The sequence below is a fragment of the Mauremys reevesii genome, linkage group 15, assembly GCF_016161935.1.
Source record: "Mauremys reevesii isolate NIE-2019 linkage group 15, ASM1616193v1, whole genome shotgun sequence".
NCBI classification, from domain to species: domain Eukaryota; kingdom Metazoa; phylum Chordata; order Testudines; family Geoemydidae; genus Mauremys; species Mauremys reevesii.
Window position 1 is genome coordinate 8,820,751 of NC_052637.1, and position 9,075 is coordinate 8,829,825.

The window sequence follows — 9,075 nt, forward strand, 5'->3', positions numbered from 1 at the left end:
CAAGTCCATTTATTCTATTGCATCTGTGTGATTTCTTTTTCAAAGGGATCATTGTAAAAGGTAACAGTTGAATAACTAGTAAAGTTGATAGCACCCAGACTGTGTTTTACACAAACTAGCCCCTTTTAACCCTGGGTTAGAGTTGAACCAAGCAGCCAAACCCTGTCTATCCTGACCCCGTTCAAGGACATATGGGAGATCACTGGGAGTAGAACTCAGAGCTCCTGGTCTAGCTCCACACTGCTGCTGGCTGAGTATAAATGGTGTAAATGGCTGTGCAGAACTTACACATAACAAGACATAGGACCATGTTTCCAAAGGTATTTTGGCACCTAGTGCCATTTTCAGAGACACCTAGGAGCTTATAACTCATTAATTTCAAGGGATGTTGGGGCCCTAGATGTTTTGAGAACCCCACTAGGTGCCTCAATACCTTCAAAAATCTGCCCTCTGGCCCCTCTCCAAAAGCCCTTACAGTCCTAGTTAACATGGCAGAGAAAGGCAGAGAGGGGAAACAGAGTCAGAAATGTTTCAGAATAGCAGCCGTGTTAGTCTGTATCCACAAAAAGAACAGGAGTACTTGTGGCACCTTAGAGACTAACAAATTTATTTGAGCATAAGCTTTCATGGGCTACAGCCCACTTCATCGGATGTATGCAGTGGAATATACAGTAGGAAGATGTACATGTACACAGGGAACATGAAACAATGGGTGTTACCATACACACTCTAAAGAGAGTGATCAGTTAAGGTGAGCTATTACCAGCAGGAGGGAAAAAGAACTGTTTGTAGTGGTAATCAAAATGGTCCCTTTGCGGTAGTTGACAAGAAGGTGTCAGGAACAGTGTTGGGGGGAAATAAACATGGGGAAATAGTTTTACTTTGTGTATTGACCCATCCACTCCCAGTCTTTATTGAAGCCTAATTTAATGGTGCCCATTTTGAAAATTAATTCCAATTCAGCAGTCTCTCGTTAGAAAGAGGGGAAATGACTGTCCGGAAGTCACACAGCAGGTCACTGGCAGAGACAAGAATAGAGCCCAAGTGTCCTGACAACCCCTCCATGGCACAACACAGAATAAACGATTCAACATAGTGGTGATGGTGGGATGCTGCTAGTCCATTGTTACACACATTTAAAATGTCTTTACATTTTCATAGCCAAGCTGTGAGCTTGGTGATGGTCGCAATAGAGCGATGTCCTTTGGAAGAATTTTTCGGTTTGGATTGTACTCTGTTCCATTCTTCATAAAGCATGTTAACAAGCCATATCTTGGGCCAAATCCTCAGATGGGGTAAAGTAACGAAGCTCCATTGACTTTAAAGGAGCTGACTCAATTACAGTAGTTTGATAACAAGACTGATTGATTGTCAGATTCGAGATTACTAACGACACCTAAACATTATAAGTGACGAGTGCTGTGCACCTTTGACATTCATATAATGAGATATTAGAGAACGGGGAATCAGGGCTATTCCCTGTGTCACTCTAATCCTTACCATTGTCCTTCTCATTCTTTCCACAGACATCACACTGTCTACCGAGGAAGAAAATGTCCAACCAAACCACCGCAACCGAATTCCTTCTCATGGGATTCTCTGATGTTCGGGAGCTGCAGATTTTACACTTTGTGGTGTTTCTAGTTCTTTACCTTTTATCGCTGGTGGGGAATCTTCTCATTTTCATAGCCATAGCCCTTGACCACCACCTTCACACCCCCATGTATTTCTTCCTCATGAATCTGTCCATCCTAGACCTCGGCTGCGTCTCTGTCACCATCCCCAAATCCATGGTGAACTCCCTCATGAACATCAGATCGATTTCTTATTCTGGATGTGTTGCCCAAGTCTTTCTCTTTGTCTTCTTTGCTTCAGCAGATTATGCCATACTGACCATCATGGCATATGATCGATACGTCGCCATCTGCCAACCATTGTACTATGAGACTGTGATGAATTGGAGAGCTTGTGTCAAAATGGCAGCCAGTATCTGGATCAGTGTTATTCTCTACTCTGCAGTGCACGCTGGAAACACATTTGTAATATCCTTCTGTGGAGGCAACATGGTGGATCAGTTCTTCTGTGAAATCCCCCAGCTCCTCAAACTCGCCTGCTCTGGTTCAGACCTCGGTGAACTTGGGTTTCTCATCTTTAGTTTATTCTTATGCTTAAGCTGCTTTGTTTTCATAATTGTGTCATATGTTCATATCTTCACCACAGTGGTGAGAATGCCCTCTGAGCAGGGCCGGCATAAAGCCTTCTCCACCTGCCTTCCTCACCTCATTGTAATTTCCTTCTTATTTTTCACTTCCGCTTTTGAATATCTGAAACCCATCTCCAACCCTCCATCAGTTCTGAATCTCTTGGAGGCCATTCTCTATTCTGTGTTGCCACCACTGATGAATCCAATCATCTACAGCATGAGGAACAAGGAGCTCAAAGGTGCTCTGAGTAAACTGATAGGTTGGAGGTTATTTATTAAGAATTAAGTGTCCATATTTATCTTTTAATCATGATTTCATTCTGTGTTTCTTTAGAAATATAATTATCTGACAATATTATTGTCTTCATGAGAACATAACATGCTATCTCTTCATGCAGAATTGGGTATTTGCACTAGTAAAAATCCAGACAAACTTGACTGAAGCAAAAAAAAAGAGTTATTATAAGAATATAAGAACATAAGAATATGGCCATTCCTATGTTCTTATAAGAATGGCCATACTGCATCAGATGAAAGGTCCACCCAGCCCAGTATTCTGTCTATCAATAGTGGCCAATGCCAGGTGCCCCAGAGGGCATGAAGCTAACAGATAGTGATAAAGTGATTTCTCTCATGCCATCCATCTCCTTCCTCTGACAAACAGAGACTATGAACACCATTCCTTACCCATTCTGGCTAATAGCCATTAATGGACTTAACCTCCATGAATTTATCCAGTTATTTTTAAAAACCTTGTTAATAGTGGGTTTTTTACCCATGAAAGCTTATGCCCAAATAAATCTGTTAGTCTTTAAGGTGCTCTATTATAGGTTTACACCAGTATAAATAAGATCAAAATCTATATATCTAGTAATTATATAGCATTACCCATCACCATGCTATATGAGCACCTTGCACATAATATCAGTAGCCATAGCAAAAGTTCCTAGAGGGGTCTCTGGCTCTTCTTATTTGGGGTGATGATAAATATGATTGAGGTATCAATGCATTTGTTGTTTGTTTCTCTGTTTTTTAATTAATTTTTGTTTAGCTGGTTGGTTGGTGGTTTAATTTGTTTCTTTGTTCCAGGTGGTTCTGGAGGTGGAACGGCCCGGGGAGATGGTGAGTATTTGGTTTGACAGGGTTTTCAATGTTTGTTCTCTCTCAGGAGTGCCCATATGTCATCTGTTTGACAAGGTTTTTCTGAGCGCACTGAAGGTTTGCTCCCCACAATGATAATAGGGTGTAAAAGAAGTTTCTGCATGGCTGAGTTCCTGCTGAAATGATTATGTATATACTGTTGGGGTAGTATTATATTATTAATGATGTGTTGGGGAACAGAGAGCCTCAGGGAGGCATTTTTTTATTATTTTAACTTAAATGATTATGGAAAAGCTGTGTCATTGGTGCTGTGGTGGCAAGGCTGTTCTGAAGAGGAACTTTTTCCAGGGTTTCCTAAAGAAAATCTGACTCGGAATAATGAGGCCAAAATTGGATCCCATTGAAGTCACTGGGGTCTAGCCCTTCACTTCTAAGAGATCAGGATTTGGCCAATGGCCAGTGCACACAAGGATCCAGATTTGGCTGACAGTACCCTGGAAAAAGTGAGGGTGAAGGAGATGTAAGGGTCATATTTTCCAACTCAGTGCTGGTCTATAAACTAAACAGATTTAATTTATAGACCAGCACTAGTGCAGAGTAGACTCACTGACTGAACCAGTACAATAGTGATAATGTTCTGGCCCAAAGTCTCTGGGTTACCCTGGGTGCCTAGGACCCCTGCAACGAGCGTGTGCTGTGGACTAGTGGTATCGGTCGACGCTACCCTCGGCTCATGCGGCGCCTCATGGTCTCAGACACCATCTGATGGTCCAGCGACATCTACATCGAGCACATCACTGGCCACCAATAGTGCCAGGAGACATGAGCCAGACTGACATTGTTCTTCGACTATGAGAAAGGCACCAAGAGACGTTCTCTGTTGGATCATATGAACTGGAACCGTAAACTCCCTGAACATTACATCTCACCAAATGAGGGTCAATCCATCCTCATCATCATATCCACTCATCATACTCCACACCCGAACATAGCCACTTTATGAATTTCATACCCTTATATCTCAATGTCTGTACTTCGACCCATCAACCTTTTACCTCCAATAGGGGATATTGCAGATTATGTATTCCTTATGCCACCCGATCTTAAACCAAACTTTGCACCCTCGATCTGTATGTTATTCCCTGATAACCAGAAACTTCTGTGCTTAAACTCTGCACCGTTCACTTTTTCTTTACATCATCTTAATAAAATTTTTAAACACTGATGTAAGTTACTTGTCTGAGGTCCTTTTGTTCTAACTTTAGTGTATTTCAGTAGGAGAGTGGTGAAGCATTGGAATGGGTTACCTAGGGAAGTAGACAAAGCCTTGGCTGGGATTATTTATTCTTCTACATAAAATAATAAATGGACACACATTGGACATCAGCAATGGAAACATGCAAAAGCTACTAGGAGACACTTTAATCTTCCTGAACATTCTATAAACAGATTTAAAAGTAACCAAACTTGAACTTCGGAAACAGATTTCAAAGAGAAACTGCATAACTAAAATTCATTTGCAAATTTAACACTATTAATTTGGGCTTGAATAGGGTCTGGGAGTGGCTGGCTCACTACAAAAGCAGCTTTGCCTCTCTTGGAATTGACACCTCCTCATCAATTATTGGGAGTGGACTACATCCACCCTGATCGAATTAGCCCTATCAGCACTGGTTCTCCGCTTGTGAGGTAACTCCCTTCTCTTCATGTGACAGTATAATAATGCCTGCATCTAAAATTTTCACTCCATGCATCTGAAGAAGTGGGTTTTTTTACGCATGAAAGCTTATGCCCAAATAAATCTGTTGGTCTTTAAGGTGCCACCAGACTCCTTGTTGTTTTTGTGGATGCAGACTAACATGGCTTTCCATGATAATTGACACTATAGCCACTGGATGTCCTTTGTTCGCATGCTTATTGACCCCCTCAAAGAATTCTAGTAGATTGGTGAGGCATGATTTCCCTTTACAAAAACCATGTTGACTATTTCCCAACAAATTATGTTCATCTATGTGTTTGCCAATTTTGTTCTTTATGATAGTTTCAACCAGTTTGCCTGGTACTGAAGTGAGGCTTACTTGCCTGTAGTTGTCAGGGTCACCTCTGGTGCCCCTTTTAAAAATTGGTGTTACATTAGCTTTCCTGCAGTCATTTGGTACAGAAGCTGATTTAAATGATAGGTTACAAATGACAGTTAGTAGTCCTGCAATTTCACATTTGAGTTCCTTCAGAACTCTTGGGTGAATACCATCAGGTCCTGGAGACTTATTACTGTTTGGTTTATCAATTTGCTCTAAAACCTCCTCTAATGACACCACAGTTTGGGACAGTTCCTGAGATCTATCACCCAAAAAGAATGGTTCCGGTTTGGGAATCTCCCTCACATCCTCAACAGTGAAGACCAATGCAAAGAATTCATTTAGTTTCTCTGCAATGGCCTTATCATCTCTGAGTGCTCCTTTAGCATCTCGATCATTTAGTGGCCCCAGTGGTTGTTTAGCAGGCTTTCTGCTTCTGATGTATTTGAAAGGTTTTTTTGCTATTGCTTTTGGAGTCTTTGGCTAGCTGTTCTTGAAATTCTTTTTTGGTCTTTCTAAATACATTTTTAAACTTCATTTGCCAGAGATTATGCTCTTTTCTATTTTCCGCATTAGGATTTATCTTCCACTTTTTAAAGGATGCCTTTTTGCCTCTCATTGCCTCTTTTACTTTGTTGTTTAACCATGGTGGCTCTTTTTCAGTTCTCCTACTATATTTTTTAAATTGGGGTATACATTTAAGTTGAGCCTCTATTATGGTGTCTTTAAAAAGTTTCCACGCAACCTGCAGGGATTTTACTTTTGATACTGTATCTTTTAATTTCTGTTTCACTAACCTTCTCATTTTTGTGTAGTTCCCCTTTCTGAAATTAACAGCTACAGTGTAGTCTGTCACACTTACCCCTTAGGCCAGAATTTTCAGAAGAACTCAGTTCCCATTCAGACACCAGACTAAATGGTGCCCAGGAAGAGTTTCATCTGATAATAAAAAAAGCCTCATGATTCCCTCTAAGTGAGGGAACCAACATAACTCAACGCTAAAGATGACCAGGAAAAAACAGTCCCATTATTCACCATTCAATCTATCGAGAGTGTGTCTACCTGCCTGCCATGACTGCAATATCTGAGCCAGAAGTGTTCAAAAATGTTCCATCAAAAGCTTTTCCAATAGAAAATTGCAGGGTTCACTGAAAAAAAAAATCAAAAAAGTCTCTACTGTGCTTGCAATTTTTCAGTTTTTCTTTAAAAAAAATGAAATCTGGAAAAAGAAACATTTTGGCTGAAAATTGAATTTTTAAATTTAATTTAATAGTTTCTGGCAATTTTCAGACAAAAATGTCCAGCTTCAGAATTGTTTTGAGAAAAAGTCAAAATTTTCAGAAAATACAAATATGTCTGACCACCTCTGTTTTAACCCCTACCTCTTTACTGTATTTATCCTCACCCCATCCTCATAAGGCAGGGCCGTGTTATTATACCCATGTTACAGATGAGAACTGAGGCCCAGAGAGAGTGATTGCCCAGGATCACACAGGAAATCTGTGGCAAAGCAGGGATCTCAGCTGAGTCTTCCAGGTTAGACTCATAGAACATCAGGGTTGGAAGGGACCTCAGGAGGTCATCTAGTCCAACCCCCTGCTCAAAGCAGGACCACTTCCCAACTAAATCTTCCCAGCCAAAGCTTTGTCAAGCCTGACCTTAAAAACCTCTAAGGAAGGAGATTCCATCACCTCCCTAGGTAACCCATTCCAGTGCTTCACCACCATCCTAGTGAAAAAGTTTTCCTAGTATCCAACCTAAACCTTCCTCACTGCAACTTAAGATCATCACTCCTTGTTCTGCCATCTGCTACCACTGAGAACAGTCCAGATCCATCCTCTTTGGAACCCCCTTTCAGGTTTTGAAAGCAGCTATCAAATCCCCCCCTCATTCTTCTCTTTGGCAGACTAAACAATCCCAGTTCCCTCAACCTCGCCTCATAAATCATGTGCTCCAGCCCCTAGTCATTTTTGTTGATTTCTGCTGGACTCTTTCCAATTTTTCCACATCCTTCTTGTAGTGTGGAGCCCAAAACTGGACATAATACTCCAGATGAGGCCTCACCAATGTTGAATAGAGGGGAATGATCACATCTCTTGATCTGCTGGCAATGTTCCTTCTTCTACAGTCCAAAATGCTGTTAGCCTTCTTGGAAACAAGGGCACACTGTTGATGCATATACAGCTTCTTGTCCACTGTAACCCCTAGGTCCTTTTCTGCAAAACTGCTGCCTAGCCATTCAGTCCCTAATCTGTAGCAATGCATGGGATTTGAATGACTGGCATATCCTTCCTCAGTCATTGCAACATGCAACTGGGACTCAGTACACTTGAGTTCTGTTCCTCTGAGCAGCTGTGTGACCTCAGGGCAGTCATTTCCCCTCTCTGTGCAATCTGGAAAATGTGACTGATGATACTGGCCCTGCTTGATAAATCACTTTGAGATCGACTGCTAAATTTTATTGTTGTCTACATGTACATGGTGACCAGACAGAGAGCACAGAAGAATACTTGAAGATTAAAGTTGGGTGGAAAATTGGTATCCTGTCCTGCAAGACTTGTCAAGATTTTGAGAGAGACAAGGTAGGTGAGGTAACACCTGTTATTGGAGCAACTTCTGCTGGTGGAAACCACAAGCTTTTATACTTCTCAGAGCTCTTCCTTGGGTCTGGAGAAGAGAACCAGAGTGTCCAAGCTTAGTACAAGAGGGGACATATTGTTACACTAAGGAGAACACACAAGTTGTAAGAGACCACTTAAAACGAAGTGGATAATTAACATGAAGTAGGTGATTATGGACACAGACTCCAAAGGAGCTACAGCCAATTTACACATGCTGGGCAACTAATATGAATTACAGGTTTTCAAAATGTCATGCAACCTTGCATCTGCAGCCCAATGAGCCTTTTATTTTAGTGCTGTTCACAGTAAGAGGAAAAACAATGTAAATATTGAGAAAGGAAGAAAGAAAGAAAGAAAGAAAGAAAGAAAGAAAGAAAGAAAGATTCTGGGCCATTCATCCCAAAAGAAGCTGAAGATCAGATACAGAAAATCTTAGCAACGCTGAATTCCTCCAAAATTCTATCCCGAGTAGAAATGACTCTCTCCATCACCATTAAAAGTTTCACTTGTAATTAATCCAAAGTGGCAAAGAGCTAAGAAAGTGCAGACAGGTTAGGAACTTTGGAATCAGTTTCTGATCAGTTTCACAGGAAAGAATATGGTTTTGAAACTATGTAGTGGGCCAGATCCCCAGCTGGTGTAAATGAGCATATCTCCATTCAAATCACAGGACCAGATTCCCAGTTGGAGTAAATAGTCCCAACTACTCTGAAGTCAATGGAACTGTATAATTTTCCACTGGCTTTGTATCTGGCCCTTAGTTTTTAATCTTTGCCTCTGGGTACCTCCTAGTGATCTGCTTGAAGCAACTGGGTCAGCCTGAGCAGGAGATGCTGGTGCAAGGCAAGAGACAAAAATATCTCTGTTCTCCCAGAGGTAATTATGTGGGATTAATGAAGGAAGAGGGTATTTTAGGTATTGAGGCTCGGGTCCCACTGGGCTCTTAGCTATTGCAAGTTACATGTCTGTGCTATATATTTTATTTCTGCAAACACCTTGAGGGTACCCTTTCAGACTCTGCCCTGCCTTGTTTTTAGTCAAGGGTTCTTCCAGGGTTGCTGACATCATGAGA

At 41.2% G+C, this 9,075-nt stretch overlaps 1 protein-coding gene across 1 annotated transcript; it reads left to right on the plus strand.

Annotated features, from left to right (window-relative positions):
* Positions 1–1,721: 1,721 nt before the first annotated feature.
* On the plus strand, positions 1,722–2,489 carry LOC120383553 (olfactory receptor 14A16-like). The gene has a single exon (XM_039501710.1). The coding sequence runs from the start codon at positions 1,722–1,724 to the stop codon at positions 2,487–2,489; it is 768 nt and encodes a 255-aa protein (XP_039357644.1).
* The last annotated feature ends 6,586 nt before the right edge of the window (positions 2,490–9,075 follow it).